This window comes from Chaetura pelagica, unplaced genomic scaffold, assembly GCF_000747805.2.
Source record: "Chaetura pelagica isolate M959 unplaced genomic scaffold, ChaPel_1.0 scaffold207, whole genome shotgun sequence".
Classification (NCBI taxonomy): Eukaryota; Metazoa; Chordata; class Aves; order Apodiformes; family Apodidae; genus Chaetura; species Chaetura pelagica.
Window position 1 is genome coordinate 4,406,238 of NW_009953929.1, and position 21,875 is coordinate 4,428,112.

A 21,875-nucleotide genomic window follows, 5' to 3' on the forward strand; every position below is an offset into this window, starting at 1 on the left:
AGAAATTTCAACCTTTGAGCTGAACTCTGGCTTATTAGTTTATGTATTATTCTCCCTTGGAAATAGATACTGTTTTTCAGTAAACTTGTCTTGGTTACCTTTGCCATGTTATTTTAGAAAGCCCTATACAATCTTCCAGGAGAACTTCTGCCAAGAAAGAAGGGTTTGACATTATAATAACTTGTATAAGGTACTACTAGCCTAGAATAGAAGTATTTTTTGAGCAGAGAAGAGATATGCTATGACATGTTGGCTCATGTCCATCCTTGAAATATTTAAGAGGAGCATGAAACTACTTCTACAAGGGATCTCCTCACTGGGCATAACAAAGCGGAACATCACCTTTATTAATTAGCCCTACCCCCTTCCCCCTCAATACTATGCCCTGGTCTCACAAACATATTGAAGAATCAGAGTTCTTCCCTTATACTTTATCCTACTGTAGTGTATAAGCTGTGTACTCTAAAGAAAGCAAGACAAAAGCAAGATGATATGGGTGATTTCCAAACAATTTTGCATAAATTTTGAGCCTGTTAAACTATTAAAAAGGTGTCTGGATTCTATGGACAGTTCATTTATCAAGCACAGGTATGACATCATGTGCTGCAGATAGATAATGAAAAATGGACTTGAAATGTATCTATTGTTGCAGAAAAATAATACTCCAAGAATTATGGAAGATTAAATTTCTTCATCATGGTAAACTGCTTGGCAAATCTTTGAACCAATTCAAAGCTTATTATGTAGAAGGGGGTTGCAGTGCTCTTCTATCAGAACAGATATTTAGACATTTAAAAAAAAAAAAAAAAGAAGGGAAAAAAAAAGGAATGTTACCTATTTATTCCAAACCATGTTATTGGGCCAATAGCAGCTCACTGAATTCCTGAAGAAATATTGCATCTCTGAACATCAGTGAAAATGTGCATCTCACCAGCAAATATTGTTCTATCAGAAAGGGGTCATACAATAACAGCATCTGTTACACCTCCAGTTCTTACCTAGTTCTAAGAATGTAGCCTTTTGGTGCTGGTCCTAGACTTTTGCAAAGAGAGCCTCACTGCCTTCCTGTGGCAAAATCTGGTCCTTCCATTGCTTAACTTTTGCTAATAGGCATGAATGAACTTAGTGTAATCTATACAACTCATAGACACTTAACAAAAGAAGCAGAATATGCATCTCAAAACAATTCACTATTTTTTGTTTACTTTCCTCATCATCTTATTCTGGATCTCCTCTCTTCCTGTACGTACCATTCAAAGTACTTTATGTAAAAATAGCAAGACAAACTTCACAAGAAAATTACGGTTTCAGTATTAATTTTCTCTCTGCCCAGAAGCATCTACACTTCTAAGCCTTCTAGGGCAGTTAGCATTTTGACATGAGTGGTCTTCAATTCATGTGTCAGGCAGTTACTGTATTCTCTGACTTCACTGCCGTGTGATCCCCAACCACACTTTTTATCTCCAGGATTTCTACTTCATTCATGTATCAAACTGTTCTTGATTGCATATAACAGAGCTAGTAAATCTATTCCTTGCCAGATGTCACAATGTCACATGTGCCACTCAATGGTTTTGATTACTTGTGGAAGACCCTGCTGTATATTGATGTCCCTGCTGCCCATGTGACTTCCACACCATCAACTCTTCTAGCAAGAGGATGAAACTCATCAGGCCTACTGAGCAATGGTACAAAGCCAGCTGAGAAATGAAGTCATGTCCTTTGCATAACAATGATGCGAACACTCCCAACATTGACTGCAATGGCAACATCTCTCGTGTAATGTTCTCTTAAGATAATTTGTTAGCAGGGAACACGTATCAATATTCGTTACTGCTTTCCACATCATACACTCACTGAGCACTCGACATGAGAAAGATTAAATAGCTCAGCTAAATATACTGTCTCAATGCTAATGACCTGTTCAGCTACTTTTCAGTCACATCTCAAGCTATTCAATGCTTTTTCTACTTCTTCCACACTTTCTTCATCAAATTTCTCTGTAAATGAGCAAAAACCATGCCAAGTCCATACCTACAGCGCATGCATTCAAAATATATATGGATGCTTTCTTCAATAAGTGATATATGGTATGAAGACAGGACAATGAAAAGCAATGGAAGTGAAATAAGAGGTTAATCTTCATCATTTATGCAAGAATATGCATAAATTATTTATTTTCAGGCAAATTCTACAGTCTTCAACACGCACAACTCCAGCTGAAGTTACTGGTATGTTTCTCAGTTTTGACCTTTAGGATGTGCTCCACAGCTAGTATGTGCCTTGGTACACAGACAGTTTGTTGTATTTGTCTGCAAAGTGCTTTCTACAAAGCTAAGCACTGAGGGACATTTGTGGGGCTGAAATTTATGAAAGAAATAGATCACTTCAGATGCTGCATCTCATAGTACGAATGCCTATGCATATCTGAAGCTGAACACAGGGCTGCTGTGTGATGCTCAGGGATCTGGATGCAGAAGGTTAAATTTATAGCTAAGAGAACAGTTTTATGTGTGCTGGAACATCAGTAAGCTGAATTTTGTTCATATTTTTGCTGAAGAAGTTGAAAACTCAGGAGTCAGAATATACAAACAGTGATAAAAAAAGCTATCATCTGGAATATTTTAGGAAGATATTCACTACATTGTAGACCAATACCCAAGAAAGCAGAAGAAGTAATTCTATGTAGTATATATGATGCTATATACATATCATAATACAATATCATAATACAACTGATGCAAGAAACATAATCTTAAATTATATTCTTTCATTATGGAAGGTACAGAAGAAACTCAAGTAAAGATATTGGTAATAAAATACAATGTGTCAGAAAACCAGAATAATTTGTTTCTTAAAAATTGTAATAAAAATATGATTGAAAAGATCTTTTCAGAAAAGGTTGCCATGATCTGTTATCTAAAATTAAATTCCAAATATTGAAACAATCCGTAATCATCTAGAGCATCTCTAAATACACTCGGGAATTTTTTTTTCCTACATATGTTTGGCTTTTTTAATGTTAGCATATATAAAATATTTCTACAGATAAAGTTTATGCTGTAAATACACAGAGAAAGTGAGCATGGGTGAAAAGTCAGTTTCCTGGCAAACAAAGAACATAGGAAATGTAATTACGTGACATAGTCATATAGGTTTTTCTGGGTAAAAATATACATGTTTAGGAATCTAATAGATATTATCTTGTAGGGCTCTGTTAATATTTTTCTTAAATATCTTGGATCCTTGATATGAGACAGGCTCAAATATTACTAATTTTGAAGATTTAACTCCTCATTTTCTTCCAAAATATTTATTTTCTGTGCTCACAGTCTTTTTATTAAAAGGAGACTTTTGTCCTAATAATGAGAAGTTGTAAGTCACTCTTCAAGTTATTTAAATAAGAGAAAATCCTCATTAAATCTACAATACCCTTGCTTGCAGAGGCTTTTGTGTGTGTGAGCTCTCCCAGATGCACAACAGCTTGGCAGCCTTTATGCAGCTGCTCCTGTCAATGCGATTCACAGTGATCCCTCCTGTATGGATAATTTTAAAACAGCACAGTATAAATGAAATCTTACAATTGTCACAAACACCCAGGTGTTTGGTGTGGCAAGATGGCCTATAGGAGAATAAGTAATTTGGCCTGGAGAACTATGTGCTTGATCAGTATTTCTGAGGGCAATTGGCCACAACATTGGTACATACAGTTGCAGCAACACATAATTCATATGAAAGATGTAGGGACAGCTGGTCCTGCTGCTGTCCTTCTTAAACTAAATGGTAAACAGCACAGGAAAAACAGAGTTTGGAGGGAGAAGCTTAAGCAAAAGAGAGGTATCAATACAAAGCTTTGGCCTTGTTGGCAGACAGCCGTACTAGCTTCACCTTGCCAAGCTGCCACAGCCTCCCTCTTTTCTCTTCCTCCCTTTCCTGCAGAGTCACTCTCACAGACATTAACTTGGTTATTCTGTTAGTTGATGAAAGACACAACATACTCTTGTATTCTATTTTCTGTTTATCATTACACAGTGTAAAAAACAACATTGCTTTTCCAGATTTGTAAACATTATTCTCATCCCATTAAAAAAAAGTCCTCTATTACTCTAATTATGAATATGTTGTGTTTGCACTATTCTGAAAAGTGGTATGTGGTACAGAAAATAATACCTACCTTTGTAGTGACAGAAAAATAATATTCTTTGTTTAAACTGGGTTTGGTTCAGTGGAGTGTTCATGCACTGACATGACTGACAGTATAAGTTTATTTAAAAGGGAAGATCACGTTAAACTGCAGAAACATTGTATTTGTGCAGATGCTGATTTTTTAAGCCAGAAATTAAGGCAATGTGAAACTGTTTATGCTGAGAAATCAAGTTATAGGCCACACTGAATATATAGAAAAATGCACTAGTTTTCCAGTGACAAGAGATTCTATAGTAAGCAAGTGTTGTAATCCCCCATGTACAGCAAAGAAAACCTGAGAGGGAGATAGCCAGCATTTGCATCAGCCATCCCTATAAATTTCTGTATCCATGTGCAAGCTGAGGATCATAACCTAGACTTGAGTACTGGGAAAGACAGAGGTTAGAAACTCATGAATCATGTACTGTCTCATAGTGCTTTTCTTCCTAGATTTGCTTTGCAGTTGAGTTGCACCTTTGAAGAGATCCATGTGCTTTGACATCACAGTGACTGAAAACTATAGACACTGAAAGTGGGTCTCCTCGAGTTCCTTGTAGCCTAACTGTTCCATTGTCTATAGGAAGCTTGCACTAATATTTGAAAAGTCTAAAAGAGCTATAAACACAAAGGCCTTTATTTTTAAAAGGCAAGTGAGAGAGAGAAAAATCTCAGACTTTTTGTCATCTACATCCTTCTTGCCAAATCTAATAGCTGCTTTAATGGTTTTCTATCTGTTCTCTCTACAAGGTTTCTATTCTTTGCTTAGCTTTCCTTTTGTGCATCTTATGATCTGATCTACTAGATGCTCTCCTAAGTGACACATTCCAACCACAGTCACTGAATGTGACAGCCATGCTGTATCTAATCATAAAATGCTGTGCTCAGACACTTGACAATATTTGAAAATATTACTCTTGTTCTAAAAACAATGTGAGGAGTTCAAGGTAGGTGAATGTAACTAGACTGATAACGAGAGATTGATAAATCAAATAGGATTACTATTTTTAAATTTTTATTATTATTTTTTTTATTGTGAAAGAGTTTTGTTTGTTTTGTTTTGTAATTCAACTGGCCTAAGTTTCTCCACAGAGTTTCCAACAAAATATAAAGCTCATTTTTTAATGACTGTAAACTCTGTAAAAAATCTGTTTTTCTGAAGAATAGGATAAATCCTAGTTCAAGGATCTTATTTTAAGGAGAAGGGTAGCACTGAACTGGGACCTACTGCGAAACATCCTCAAGTATCCCAGGAAACTGCATTTGATTTTGCAGAGTTCTGTTACTTTAAAGATTATTTTAGAGGATTATCTGTATTTCTAGCAATGCTCCAGCATTGCATATAACACATGTAGAGTAAACCTGAGATCCTATTAATCATGTACTTAGCATCTGGGTTTTTAAAGCAGCACATACTTTGATCTTTTTGGCCAATCATTTGTCATATGTTTGAGGATTCCTGAGAATAAAAAGGCTATATATAGATTAAATATAATATTATCAGCTGAAGATCTGTCAGATTTAATAGGTAGACGTAGATAGGCTGATAAACTTGTCTTCAGTTTTACAGGCTCATAATGCTCATTCAGCATTATTTTTCCAAGTTATCTTGTTTAGATGAGAAAATAAATAATATTAAATTAAATTTACACATTTTACAGAACACACTGCTGTCTAGGTTGAAGAAATGGAACAAAAATGGCCTTCAGGAAACATTAACAATATTGAAATTCTGGTGTTTACCAAACCAAGAACAGCTCTGGAACTACATCTCTGTAAAGTAATCTCCAAATGCTATACCTATACTTACACAAACTATATCAGTAAGAATTAGCAGCAATTAAAGCTTGCCATTATCTCCCCAAGTAAAGAAGGGAGGTAGGTGTACTTACTAAGTCAGCACGATAGCCACGGCATCATTTAGGACACTCTCTCCAAACAGGAGTGTGTACAAATCTGTATCCACATGCAGCTCATGGAAAATAGCAAGGACTGTCACTATATGGAGAGAAACAAAAGTGATTTTGTTATTTTCATATTCCTCTGGTGGTTAAAAAAATAAAGCAATATTAAAATATGGGTTTTGAGAAGTCCAGTTCTGTTTATTACCTAAGTGGATAGCAATTAGTTAAATAGGATCAAAGGCAGTATGTAAGATCCTTAAATCCAGCAAGTCTACAAGTTTTGGTGCTTCAGCTGAGTTAGGAAGAAACTTTCCCTCTCATACAGAAAATCATGCATAAATTAAAATGTCATAGCATATTTTACTGTGCATAAAGGACTGTGATCTTGTGACCAAGGAGAAATAAGGGTGCTGAAGACTTGGGTTTTGCCATGGACTTTGTGTATGATGAGAGTAGTGGTTTATCTGCTTTATGCAGGATATAATAATGCTCATCCATACATACGTTTACTGAGGAACAAGCATAATACCTGCTATCCCATTCCACCCACCACAAAACCACTTTCACTGCAAGTGTAACGTATCTCTGGCCATAAAGCCCTCTCATCCCAATCAGGATATGAGATTTGTAACATATTTTAGGGTTCTTTCAGCATAACCTTTATTTAAGTCCCTTGCTTCTCCCTGAGTTATCTGCTATATCTGATTTTATTTAGCTTATCAGTGCAATATAAAAAACTAGAGTATGGTGAATTTATATTGAAGTTGGGCAAAAAATTTAGACACAAATCCTCAGTGGCATTTAGACACTTGGCTCATACTGAGGTAATTAAGTCCTATAGATGTTAAAGGATTCCTTAGTTGTTTTATGCCTTGGTTTCCTTACCTCTAAACAGGGGATCAAAATCCTCCCTACCTAGCACTCCATAATCTCTAAATGAAGGCTATCTGTGTCCTGTGTTGGTATTATTATTCTCTCTTTGTGTGGAAGGAATGGAGCTTTCTCTTTTCAAACAGAATTTAATGTAAAATGCCTCAATTATTTGTATGGTTAAAAATTATGTGGTAACTCACTGCTTCACTGGTGCTCATTCTAGTACATAATTATGCAATTGACTCTATCCTCAGGATACTGCTCAGGAAACCAAAAGACTAGGAGTGCCTCTGAGATGCTATGTTAACATCTGACATCTCAGGAATGAATCTATATACTTTTGCATTGAGATGACTGCTGATAATTCACACAAAACCACAAACAGATGATTATGCTTTTCCTAATAACATTACTTAGAACTTTGAAATCATTACTGGTAAGATTTTCTAAATGGTTCTCAAATATGTGTGTCATCTAAAAATCAGCTTTTAAACTCAAAACAGAGTCTCACTTCTCCTGTGAGATTTTATGTCAGTGATCTCTGTTGATGTGTGATCTTTTGAAGAATTTTGGAACTGTTATTCTACAGAAGACAATTTAGGAGATGTGTGTAGCTGAACATTTGCTGATATCGCTATATTTAAATCAGCTAGTTATATTTAACCATCCTGGTAACCTTGCCCATCTACTCCCAGTGCAGTTATAATTTAAACTAGGGAAACAGTTATTTCTCCATAGCAGCTCAAAGGTGTAGGAAGACACTTCGTTGGCAAAATATATTTTCTTGGTTCACCAATATCTATATTCAGGTTTTTAGTTGATTAGCAATGCTGCCTTTATGTGCTAAATGTGGAGCCAATTTAGTCTCCCATTCTTTGATGTCACTGGCATAACAACAGAATTGTTTTCTAAAACTATTTGCCACTTCTAGCTTTTGCTTATTAATTAATTATATTTGGCTCACATTAATAGTCCCTGTGATAATGGCAGAAGTGAAAGAAAAGAGTAGTCAAGTCCAGTGTACTGTCGTGTGCATGTGTAGCAGGCCAAGGCAATAAGATAGACAGATGCTTCCACATTCCTCTCCTTCCTCTTGCCTCTTAAGAAAACAGCTTTCTCTCCTTGCTTCTCTCCCAACTCTAGCCCAAAAAACTGACAAAATCTTTTCAAACGGAAGTAAAATAAAAAGCAAGCCACAAAATAATGCATCAATTGCCTCTTTTGGGAGAGACTCCCCAGTTCACCCTGTTCTCGGAAAGTGTCTTCCCTCTCAAATGTTTCTCCTGTTCCCAGTAGGAGTCATTACATCTTTGCAGCATTGCCTGTCCCTGACTGAAGGAATTCTGTTTCTGTTGCATCCCTATATTTGATTGGCCCAAGACACAGCAAGCTTCAGCCGTATCACTACTGACAGATATTTATCTGAGCTAAGAACTGAACTGATGCTGGCTCCACAAGTCCCAAGGGAGACTAGCCTGCTTTTCGGTATTCATACAATTTATAAATGCAGTTATTCCTGGATGTCAAACCTAAATCTCCCCTCCTGCCCCTCCAAGTCCATAATTTCCTTTGCTAGACTAATGAGACATGAATAATTTGTCACATTTATTCCCTTTTTCTTTCCAGCAACATTTTGCCTATTCAAAGACTCATTTCAAACATCTCCCTAAGCTGACTCACTTCTTTCAATCTCCACCTTTCAGTAATGTTTTCTAGCCCTCTAATCATTTCTAATCAGTCCATATCTTTCTTGAAATACAGTGCCCAGAATAAGATACAAGTATTGTAGTTGACACTTGCTTTCAAGAAATAGAGTGAAAATATGCTGTAGAACCTGTTAATATATCCTGTTCTACTTGGGGTTTTTTTGCCGTGTATTGGTACTGATGGATCATTTTCATGTTGTAAACTTGAAATCCTTTTGAGCAGTGAATGTTTGTTTCTTATCTTCTATCTATGAAGTTGATTATTTGCAAGTGTAACATTTATCCTTGTTCATTTTAAATCATTGCAAGAATCACAGAGTACTAATCTTGTCCTTCGAAGTATTTGCAGTCTCCTCTCAGCATAGTATTACATATTAAAGAAACATCCTCTATTGCGTTAGCCAACTCATTAATATTATCTGTATAAGAACAGGGAACTGCATAATCTTTAACACATCCACCCTGTTTAAGAATTCAATAAAATATTTTCACCTTGGTTTGCCAACGACCATCTATTTATTTCCTCAAGATCACATTTGCCTTCATTAATTATGAGAATTCATGGATATAGTTCAGAGTGGGCATATTAAAAGGGACTTGAAGCTCTGGTATTAAAGAAAGTTAATTTAAAATATTTTCTGGATAGAATAATACACTATGAATAGTCATAATTATCCAAAGTAGTCACATCATGTTTTCTCTGATGGATGACTATAAAACTTATGGGAATTAATTTAAAAATTCAGTGCTTGCTATCATATACCACAGTAACATATCTAATCTTTGAGAACTTGCATAGCTAAATAAAGGTCATAGAGACTACACGGCAGTAAGTATGGCCTCTCTGGCTTTCTGAACGTACTTTGGAGGCACAGTAAGTAGGGCTTGGTTTTGTGTGTGGTGACTATTAAAAGACTTGCTTGATTCATTAGATAAATGTGTATTATGAAAATACCAAACTACATTTCAATACTGTACACAGCATCTCTTCATCTTCTATTTCAGTAGAAAACTGACACAAATAGAAATAACATTCTTATCAGAGAACCTAACTCAGAAAGGGTTGTGAACTTCATTACTAAATTCAGTGATGAGAAGCATGAAATTGTGAAGCATCTAAGATTTTCACAGTACTTGTGCCAACAGAAATCTTATTCACTTCTTGTTTGACTTCATGGACTGAGGTAACATCTGTTGATGCCAAGTCTAGCATTATTTCAGTTGTACCCAAGTCAGAACAAGTGTCTGTGGAGCTGGTTTGTGAAAAATATCTATCGACATATGTAGAAAAAAAAATTGGCTTGTTATTAATTCTTGTAAAAAATATGCATAACAAAGATCAGCAAACTACAATAATCCCTAAGCTCACTGTATCCAACACTTTGCTGTTTTGTTTGAAATGAATAAGGAAGCTCAGAAAATAAATTAGACCATTATATAAAGTACTGGTATGATTGTACTTCAATCTTCTGAATAGAACTATTCAGAACTATTCATATCTTTCATAGCTCATGGGCCTAAATTTTTTTTGGAGGGCAGTATCAAATGGGTAGAAAATAAGATAAAAGAAATCTCATTCATATTTTCTATCAATTTTTCTCTAAAAATAACAATTCCAAATTTAACTATAGCCTGCTTTCCCTAATAATCAGTCACACCATTTACAGTTCAGTTCAGTGGTGAATAAGGAGAAAGCATAAGAATATTTTAATTAAAACCACATTTATAAACATAATTATATAAGCAGTGTATAAAATATATTACCTTACTGTATTTATAAATTTCACTTCTTAATGCAATATGCTTTGATTTTATGTGAAACAGAAGCTGCTCTTTCTGATAAGTATCCAGTTTTATCAATAACAACAGCAGTGCAACTCACATCTTCAGTTCAGCTGTAACCATAGTAACCTCAGAGAAGAGCTTTGTGATTATCAATATGAACAAAGGTAAGGGAGTTCATATAGCTCAGAAATAGCTGTGCTTTAGCAAACCTCGTGAAGCTGTTTTCTATGCTTGAAATGTCAAAAGTTAAAAAAAATAAGGAAGTGCTAAACATACATGAAAAACCTTTGGATTGGAAGGTCATTACATAGAATTTGTTAACAACAGCTAGGACAAACTGCCAAAGTTGCGCTTTCCAGTTATTTTTTTGGTGGTAGAGGCAGAGGTCAAATCTTTAAATACATGTGCCAGTTTTGTTCTGTCATTCACCTTATTCCCTTCCATTACAACCACTGGTACCCTGAAGCAGCCTGTTTGATGGGGCTTATTGATGCATCTGCCTGTCAACCACATAGAAAAGTTGTGGCCAGAATATCCTTAGCTGAGCTCACATGTGAGGCAGTAGCATTTCTCAGGACCCATGCTTAGGGGCCAAGAGCTGGGGGCTCCACTCCCCACACCAGAACCTTTTCCACAGTCTCTTTGCTGCTCTTCATGGGTGACACATAGCAGACCACAGGGAGGACCTGCTTGTGAAGGGATCACACCAAAAAGCTTCCAGAGTGAGGTTATATTAGAAATCAAAGCACAATACTAACACCACAGAAACCCTTTAAATAGCAGAACAGTAAAATCTGTGCTGTTTTATGCAGATGGAATAAAGAGAAGGGATTATTTCCCCAACTACATGATAAATGATATGTATGGATCAGAATAAAGAAAAATATAAATAGTGCTCTAACGTTTTAAATTAAAGACTAATGAAAAAATGATTTGGGAATGTAAAAATCCTCTGTCTTAAAAATTAAAGTTCTTATGTGAAGTCTTTACATGAGAAACTTTTTCTACTGAAAATGGTAAATTCTTGGAAGGAGGTATTTCCTGTAAGATGAATGGTTCACTTGAAAGTAACCTTACTTTGTCTCCAAAGTTTCTACCTTTCCGCCCCCCCAGACATGTGAGGGTTATTTGAAGCATTCCTAAGTATCACAGATGTTTAGGGATCATCGTCTAATAATGCAAAACACAGTCCAAATGATACCGAGTCATACATTCATTTCTTAATATTATTTCAAGTGCCAGTTTTCTGTATAAATGAATCCATAACATATAGGAGCAATTCTTCTGAACTAATTTTATGCAAAAATCTTATATTAAAGATCTTCAAGAACACTTCAAAATTAAGAACAACAGAGTGCTAAAACATTATTTACTTCTTCCTGACAATATTAGTAACTTACAGCTGGCAAGCATTAGTTTACTGTTCTGGTGATGAATTTCTTCATCTAACATTTAAACATCTATCAGTCTCTCCACTTTTGCAAATAAGGAATTCACTCAAAACAACTTCTATCAAGTCAACCAATTAGTTAGTAATATCTTTTGAGACTTAATTGCTTTCCACAGCCAAGGGAAATCAAATATCTTTTTGAAATGAGCTTATGAACCTACACAGTGAAGAATTAAATGAAAAATCAGGTAGCAAATCTGACAGGAATTCATTATTTCATCTTAGGGCATTCATTTATTATTATATCTAACTTCTGAAATACTAATAACATATTACCAATGTTTTGTTTTTAAAGATAGTTATCACACATAAAATCATTAGACTGATTATGCCACAACATGTATCAGTCCTCAAGGAGACTATGTTTTAACAGATTTTGGAGTTTCAGTGAGCTGTTTACATGTCTTGATTTTATAATTCATCAGCAAATCCTAAACCACGATGCAGTATTTTCAGCAATGTCAGCCATTTAGCTAAGAAAAAAAATAATTTAAAATTCTCTAAGATTTTGAAGGACTGAAATTTACAAATAAGATTAGTAAAAGCATTTAAGTTTAGAATATCATGAATAGATAACAGAGGGAGCAAGCCTAAACATTATATAAACTCTTGAACATACATAGGCACTAAATGTAAGCAGAAGAATAATTACAAACAGCATTAATCAATGGTACTTTGTCAACTGCAATGTTAGATTTTAAGCCTATTTAAAAATCTGTGAAAAGTAATCCTTGTCATTTCTTATTCCTTCCATCTCAAGATGAGCTTCTCTTTTATTTCGGTCAGGATTGTTACAGATTAATCAGTAGTGATTTAATACTATTACAGTAAAAATCAGGGTATGTCTCATATATTTCTTCTCATAAATCAACACCTTCATTTGTGAAACTAAATAGCATTGGACTGGAAAATGGAAAAAAGAAACTACATCAACTGCAAAACTCCATTCACAGCACAATCAAGAAAGGTACATGAAAGCTGTATGCAACCTTTTATTCCATAACAATTTGTTTTCCTAGGTTTTCTTTGCACTTTCAGTTCCTGTGGTTTTTTCTTACTCTGAGTAGAGGCTCCAATCACATGCTGAATCTTATTAAAGTAGTTGGGGGATTTTATAAGCATATTGGATGCTTGGTTTAATTGGTGAATAACAATCTGATGCAGCTTTTACAGCAACTCAGTTTTCTGGAAATAAATTATTTTACACCATATGTTTAAACCATCAGAATGATAAATCACAAGGGTTCATCTAAAGAATGGAAAACATCATATAACAATGTTGTTTTTTGTAATTTCTTTTAATAGCCATGAATTTGAAAGATTTACTTATAAGTTTCTCAGAGAAGCTTCTCAAGGTTAATAGCACTAATGCAGCATGTCATATGCATCATAAAATAATTTCTGTTCCACATCCAGTAACAGCTCAACTGAAAATTTTGCAGAAATCCAATGTACCCTTGCAGACTTTGTACTTGGTCCCTTTGTAGGTAACATATATGTATATATAAAAAAATACCTTTTTCACCTCCTCCTTAACTATTGTCCCATAGATGCAAAAAGCAATCTTAATATTAGAGTACCCTCATTAGCCTCTTAACCTGGACATGTCTATGAAACCTAGGCTGTGAGGTTATCCATTTTGATTAGGAGGTTGGACTAGACCTGCAGATGTCCTTTAAATCTAAACATTTATTTAATTCTCTGACTCCAAAATTCACTGAATCTGTTTGCCAGGCGTGGCTATTTACTGTAGCTTTAGGCTTTAAATCTCACATCTGCAAATTCATGTCAGCCTGTTGGTATCTGTCTTTTTAGAGTTGTATTTATCATGAAATGCTGCATTCAGATTGTAAACCAACACCTTAGAAAAAGTATTTGTATAGCCAGATCTGAAGCTAAGTTCCCAATATCTTTGAACTGAGATCACACACATGAATGCAGAGTCTAAATTATTAATCATGATGCTTCAGCGTTACAGCAGTTCTCATATCAGCAATGAGTAGATACGTGTCCTGAAGTCTGGAGAACATTTTTCCAGTCACCCCAGCTACTTAATTTCTAATGTTTGGGAGGTAAACCTAGGTAAACCAGCTACTAGAACAAACACAAGGGATGACTGGAGCCAATTTGACATATGATTATTGTAATATCAGACATTTAGTAGCTATGAGAATAAAAAAAAAAAACAAAACAAGAATAGAGAGTTTGAACATTTCTATGGTACACATAGTTGTCATTTACTCTACTGACTTTTGAAAAAGTAATTTATTTTAAACTGATACCTGGATCTGTGGCAGACATCAGCGATCCAAAAAACAAACAGTCAGTGAAGTGAAATTCTGATCCTTTTAACAGGCCAATGTGTACCATGGCCTTAACAAAACCATACATTATCAACCTGTCAGGGAAAAGATAAGACAGGTGTTCAGACACAGCATATAACACTTTTGCTTAATTTACAGTAATAAGCAGGTTCTTATTCTCTTTAGATTCTTTTTTTTTTTTTTTTTTTTTAAAAAAAAAAGTATCACATAAATACTGCTTTTAGCTGTTTATTTTTCAAAAGGAAAGAATATAAGCCTAAGAAGACATTATTAAGACTAATTTGTCTAATATTGTAGAATATTTAAACAAAGGCATTTCTAGTATCAGCTACATGGCTTGCCCTAATATTTCTAAATTAATTGCTTTAGTCTTAACAGTTTTTAAATGTTATCTGCATTAACATTTCTAGACAAGGTCTCCAATTGAGACAGGACACAACTCACAATGACATCAAGGCAACAAAGTCACACATCAAAATGCACTACTAAATCCTCATTATCTACACAGATATGCTGTCATTGGTTTCTATAACCAGGTAATGCTATCTGAGATGTGCATTTTATCAAGAATCTTGAAATACCTTGAAAGAAGGAGTTCCTTTACATATAGAACCAGTTGTAGATTTTAATTTTTTTGTACATTTCAAATCTAGTTACTAAAAAACCCTATTGCATTTAATACCTTTTCCATAAACACAACACGTAAATGGACAGCTGCGCTCTTTTAACTATGGACTTAAAAAAAAAATCATTTAGCCAGAGCTACATGCATTCACACACTTAGCTACATTTTGCCCTCAGCTATATGCTTAATATGTTTCTGAAGTCATGTAAGTACAGAAGATCTGAGTGGCAAATAAAGTGCTACTAAACAAACAGCTTGAGAGTTAATGACAAATGCTTTTCTGATACTTTACTAAGTTGTTGATTGTCTGAGGTATAATTACTATTGCAGTAAGAGGGAAGCAGGTAGGTGACCTTAGAATTCCACAGTGGTCCTAAGAGGTTATGTATGCATTTATGTAAGCTGCCTACCAAACAGCCACCAATCATCCTAAAGAAATTTTTCCAGTGGTGGATCTCCTTGATTGATGAGCTCGCTTTCTCTTTATTCCCAAAGAACAACAATGCAGTTAGTCCTTTTTTTCCAAACACAAATGTTTGCTTTAAGGAATGAGTTCTTAAGAAACTGTCTATGGTGCTGCTATACGGATTTGCCATTGTCTCCAAAGTTAAATGGAATGGACATGAGCACAAGCATGCCTTTTAGAAATAACTGCCCAAACCTGCTTTTGCAGTTTTGACCGGGGATACTCTTCTGACTCAGTTAAAAGTATTTTAAAATACATAGAATTAGCTTTTCACTATCTGCCAGATTTAGTAATGATAATCTTTTAAATATCCATCATCCTGGTCTTTAGCATTGTTTCTTATATATTACTAAGTATTTTCAGTATGTCACTGCTTCCTGTCTGTACAAAGTTGCAGACAAACTGAGCAAAACTGGATTCAGGAGTCGTTTATTACAGACATAGGAGCTCTAAGTTTGCCATTAAGTGTAGTACTGTAGAAGACTTACAGAACCTGCTCTTAGTTCACATACCATTCAATTCTTGGCTGCATTGAAAAGAGAAATAATACTGAAAATCAGACTAATCAACAGAGCTGATTTAATCACTGAGATGTTAACTCTCATCCAGCAGAGAAAAGAGAACAGCAAACTTCCTTTTTTTTACATTAATGAACAACTTAATACATTTTGGTAATGCTAAAATGAGACAGGTCCACTTTTGCAAACATAAATCCAATTAAGCGCAAACATATATTTGGATTATGCAAGAGACTGCAGGATAAGTAAATCACAAGAATCTGTGCCTGCACCTCCTCCATGAAAGCATGCACAGAAATAAGTTCCTATTGTAAATTAGCATTTAAAACACAGGAGTTTACCTTTTATTTACAAGCTGTGTATTATTAGTAAAGGTAATAAACTAAAGTGGTCATTAATCATAATTTATCACTGATTTCTTACGAGACACAGCCGTACAAAATACAACTCCCCCTTCACCTTAGGTAACTTTACAATAACTTAAAATAAATTCTAAACAGAAATAATTTATTTCACTTAAAATTATAATGTAGAGTGGCTTTTCCACTGTATTTTGAAAAATTGGATCCCAGCTGTGTACCTGATCTCCCAAGAACAGTGATATTAAACATCATCTGGTACTATACAACATAACCCTTTCTCATAGAAATCCCATGAGGAAAGCACACCCCAATGCTGATTGGCCATGAATCCCCAGGAAACACTGTGCACTAATGTTCTTATTGCTGTTATAAACTACAATTGAAAAGACCCAATTTACCAATTTTTGGGGCTGCTGACATTTTATTTGATTTATTTAGGTTATTTTTAGCAACTTTACACCCACCAAGTTTCAGCAAATTTGATTGCTTTATTCATCTTCAAGAAATCCTTTTAATATATATATGAAAAAAAAATATTAAAATATCTGTTAAAAAGTTGCAAGTAAGTCAAAGTGTCAGTGACTTTGAACTTCCTCCCAAATGCTCCTGTCCCACTACGACACATCCCCAACCCAGTACTCATGGTTGACACAAAGTAGCCTATTAACACAAATCAAGTTAACAATATTAGGAGCTCTGAATATGTTTAGTAGGATGGTACTTTCATCTTTCCAATTTCTCTCTGTGAAATTGTCTTTTTTACTTTACTTTTTACTTTTTTACTGACCTAGAATTCTAGATTTTATTTTTTATACTTTTAGAATATCAGAACTGAGATCCTTAAGGCTGCATAAAGGAAACAGAAGTTGAGTTGCAAATCAATGTAACCCAACTTCCCAGTTTCTTTTAAAATCTTTACATTAAAATACACTTGCAAAGCAATTTTATTTCATATACTTTTTAAAAATCTTGTGTTTAGTCTATATTGTAAGTTCACTGGGAAAGTAGTTGCCCCTTAAACTGTGGGACCTTTATCTTTGTGTTTGACATGATATTTCTCTGATAATAAACTTTACAAAGGCATGTGAACCTCAGATTTAAAACCCTGCTTCACCTCGTTCATCTTCATTTATTCTAGACACTAAGAACGTGCCTAAGAGAGACTACAGGTTCCTAGGGTCTAGAAGGTGCTCCACCTAGCTTATCATTAGCCATTATTCATTAAACTAAACAGCAGTAGTGCTTGGAGGTGAAAGTGTGCTGTGGTATCAGGTGTTCTTATCCTGGGTGAAGGAATTCTGAGCTTGAGTCTATACTTTGAAGTCTATTTTCTGCTCTGTCCTTCCAGCTTTCACACAGAATCACAGAATTTTAGGGGTTGGAAGGGACCTTGAAAGATCATCTAGTCCAACCCCCTGCCAGAGCAGGATCATCTACAGCACATCACACAGGAACACGTCCAGGTGGGTTTTGAATATCTCCAGAGGAGACTCCACAACCCCTCTGGGCAGCATGTTTCAATGCTCTGTCACCCTCACAGTGAAAAAGGTTTTCGTCATGTTTAAGTGGAACCTCCTATGCTCCAGCTTGCACCTGTTGCACCTTGTCCTATCATTGGACTTAGAAGAGCCTGGCTCCGTCCTCCTGACACTTGCCCTTTACATATTTTTAAACATTAATGAGGTCACCATCAGTCTTCTCTTCTCCAAGCTAAAGAGACGCAGATCCCTCAGCCTTTCCTCATAAGGGAAATGTTCCACTCCCTTAATCATCTCTGTGGCTCTGTGCTGGACTTTTTCAAGCAGTTAGGTAACTTGAAGCTGTGAATTCTGCTGGGTAACCATGCCACAAACCATGTCTTTTTAGCATTTGGGAATACGTGCTACTAGAAGTATAGAGGAGGGAGTTGATTTGGGGTAGCCCTACCTCCTTTTCAGCTTCTTATTGTCATTAATAACTATGCAAATTCAGAAAATTATTTGCATGATCAGAAACTAAGTTATTAGAAACAATATACTTTAGAAAGAAATGGCAAGTAAATTGGTCAGTAATAAACAGTCACTGAAGACTTTTCAGTTGGACTTGTGGTGGTTTGGTACTGCAAATAGTATTTGCAAATAGCTGTTTTGGTCATGGATTTGGAATATTTATAAAGTAATACAATAGATTAATAAAACTCAGGTTAGCTTTGCTGGAGGATAGCTGACATTTTCTACACCCAATCATAACTTTTGTGTGGGGAGGATCCCATCAAGCTAGAGCAAATCTTTTGCCACTTCAACAGGAAAAAAAAAAAATCAGTCATGTAATGAAACACAGGAGAATTCAAAATTTTCCAGTTAATGCAAGTCTGGCATTTATAAAGTGCCTCATCTCTAAAAAATGCTACATACAATGCTGTCATTATACAACAGGGAAGATACCATATAAATATTTGACTTGCTGGAGTAAGAGTCATCTTCTGGTAAACTGAGCTTTAACTACCGTAATTTCCAGTATGAACTGGCAAGTAGGCCACATAAAATCTCAGTACAACAACACAAAATAAACTTTACACTGACAAAAAATAAAAGTAAATTAACAATAAAGGCCAAGAACAAAACTTGTGCAAAGCTTTACTCACTATGAGCATTGGGTTTTCCTTGCTGGACTGCATTAAAGCTTGCCTGAGTGAAAAAACGGGGAAGAATTTCCACATGTAGAAGGCCCAGGTTTTTTACTACCACAGTTCTGCTGCTGCTAATCTTTTATTGCCGTGCCTTGAGGAAAGGAGTTTGGACAGCACAATGGCTGGCTGGGTACTGCTGCAAGTTTTGTAAATTAATTTTTAAAGCTACTCTCTAGTAAGGCTACTCTGGGATTGGGGCATTCTTGAACTAGCTGCTGTTTAAATGTAGAGTGGGAAACAAAAGCCCTCTCCTAAGGACTTTGCACAGTAATTACTACACAAAAAACCCAACAGCAACAACAAAACCCCCATCTAAATGCTCAGGAAGAATTTTAGATGCAGCTCAACAGAGGCCAGTTTTTTTGCAAGAGTTTCCTTTAGCAACATCTGGTTTTAGGAAAGGATCTAAACAAAGATAGTGGAACTACTTTGGGGGTTTTTGGGAAGCTCTTGTCAGAAAGTTCTAAATAGTAAAACTTCTATCCAGCACACTGCTAGTAGAAGAGAGACCATTTTTAGCTTTAAATTAGAGGCAAGTGGGGTATGTCTGATGCAGAATAGAATGGGAAGGCTGGAGGGAAGATGCAAATCAAGCTGTCAAGGGGATGAGAGGGTGATTTTAACAGAAGCCTTGTGAATAGCCACAAATAGAATCAGGACACATCTGTGAAGGAAAGATACTGGACTCACCACGACAGGAAAGATGAAAGCCTGGCAAGTGTTCTGGCCATACGGGTGGATGAGAATGTCCATGTAAGAAACACATCAGTAAGCAGCATATCTGACATCTAAACATATAACAAAAGGCTATACTATACCTAAATGCAGCTTGTAAAAATGCAAGCCAAGTTACCAGAGAGGGGCAATATGAACAGTGAACAAAAGGGAAAAGATGACAATGACAATGACAGGCAGGTTACCTTTGCATAAGGTAGCTTAGGTACATATGAGATGAGACAAATTCAAGTTGAAATAAATCCTACAAATCTCTCATGGTAAAAATCTGCCTGAATTGATCCATCACATGGAAAAACCTGTGCTAAGCTTTGCTTCCTAGAAAATCTTGTTCAAATCTTCAGCTTGCATAAACTGGTATCATAGTACCTATCCCTCTACATTAGATAAAAAACAAAAAAAAATATATGGCAATAAATACCTATTGGCAGGTTAGGTTATAAAATGCTGCTGCTTTGATAGCAAGCTAAAGGGAAAATTTAACAGTTCTAAAAGAATCTATTCTTAATTTAAAGCTGAAAGGGGGACAGAATCAGAACGTAACAGAAACTCCTAAGTGAATAGGTACAATATACACACCATATCCTCAGTACAGACAGCTCCATCTGCCTGATGATTTTACCTGCAGTTGTATTTTCTTCGGTTTTGTTATTCATTGCCAAAAGACTACAGAATCTCACTGCTAAGAATCTTTATTGTGTTAAAGGTTTAGCAAGCATAATTCCAGATTTAAAGTGTTTGTGCAGTTGTCCTAGGGATCATGAATGAGACTTGTAAATTCAATCTTTTTTGTAAATGCATTTTTCAATTGGCAGAGAATATTTAATCTCATATTTTGACTCCCTAAAGAATCTACTCTATCTAGACATGGTTCTCTCATAGCCTGAAGCCAGTTGAACAGAGCTATAGATTATAATCATGCAAGCAAGAGATGAAAAAAACATGAGTTAATGTTTTTTTTTTCCCAAGGAATAGCAATATTGTTGTAAACCAAAAATAGAAAACATAGATTATTTTATTCTTGTTCATGTATGAAGTAGCATAGTGATTGATCAATATCACAACTGTAATAAAAAGCTACTACTCAGAATTTCAAATGTATGCTGAAAAACATATAGTAGAGATGAAAAAGAAAAACTCGTGCCTTTATTCTGATCTTTCCATTTGTACCATACCAATATATTCCTATGATTTTTTCTATAGAGTGGAATGTTTCATATCACATTTTTTAGCTACAGTGATTCATTATTTCAAAGTGCTCTCTGGACTAGTATATTCTTATTTCTGTCATCTTTTAAATCAATTTTGTCACTAGAAATGGTATTAGCATGTTTTTTTTCTTCAAGAAATCATTTGCTAACTAAGCAAAGTAGAAAACCTCAGTGAAATGCCTCAGGTAACAACAAACCAATAATAAATTTACCTTAAGATATTATGTATAAATAACACAAGAATGGAATAAGTGCTTTTGTTCAGTATTTCCCAATGAGCATTAGGAAAGATCTACCACAAAGTTTTTTTTATTAGTCACAGATTATCTTCTGTTTGCTTCTTAAATCAGAAGTTTTGATGGAAAGGCCTAGCGGGGAGGAACACAATGTACACCTCAGAGAAATGGTGTATGTGGGTATGAATAACAAAGGCTGTGTTTTAGTAACCAGGGTACTATAAGTAGCTTAGCTCATTAGATGTTCCTGTGGTGTTGGATTTTTGGGAAATAGATGGGGATTCAGAGTTCTTAAAACAAGCAAACAGACGCTGAATGCGGATGAAAGAAAGGCAGCCCAGGTTTCTCTGTCAGTCAGTCTGAGGGCCTGGTACCAGAAAGGGTGAAGAGAAACACGCTTCAAATACTTATCTTAGGTTCTACAACCCACCTTTATTGGTACAGGACCAAAATGAGAGACTGTCCTTGGGCTGAAACTGGGTGAAATCCCTGTCAGCACACACAAACAGACCTGGCCAAGGTGCTGTGTGTGAGGTGGCAGCCACAGCCTGTCCCGCTCTGTCATCGCTGAGGTGCCGAGAGAACCCCGAGGCTGCCGGGCCTGCTGCATCTCCTCCCAGCTGCGCGGCTGCCATGCCCGAGTAAGCTGAGTCATTTGATTTCAGATAAAAGACCAAACCATATTTGTGTGTAAGGCTTTGGGACTGACCTGAATGAGACTATGCAGAATGCCTGAGTGGTCAGAAAGCCTGAATATCTGATCCTTTCCTTACTGAAAAGCAACCTCCTAAGGAGTCACACTCAAGTGAAGAATTGCAACATGCCAGCAG

The 21,875-nt window shown here is 35.6% G+C and overlaps 1 protein-coding gene across 1 annotated transcript in view; it reads right to left on the reverse strand.

The window, feature by feature from the left end:
• Positions 1-21,875, reverse strand: part of SLC9A9 (solute carrier family 9, subfamily A (NHE9, cation proton antiporter 9), member 9) — a 182,209-nt gene that overhangs the window by 125,305 nt on the left and 35,029 nt on the right. The window contains exons 5-6 of the mRNA XM_010001677.1: positions 14,183-14,298; positions 6,075-6,180 (exon numbers count right to left, since the gene is read on the reverse strand). Coding sequence (XP_009999979.1) covers positions 6,075-6,180; positions 14,183-14,298 — 222 coding nt within the window. The remainder of the gene's footprint in view (positions 1-6,074; positions 6,181-14,182; positions 14,299-21,875) is intronic.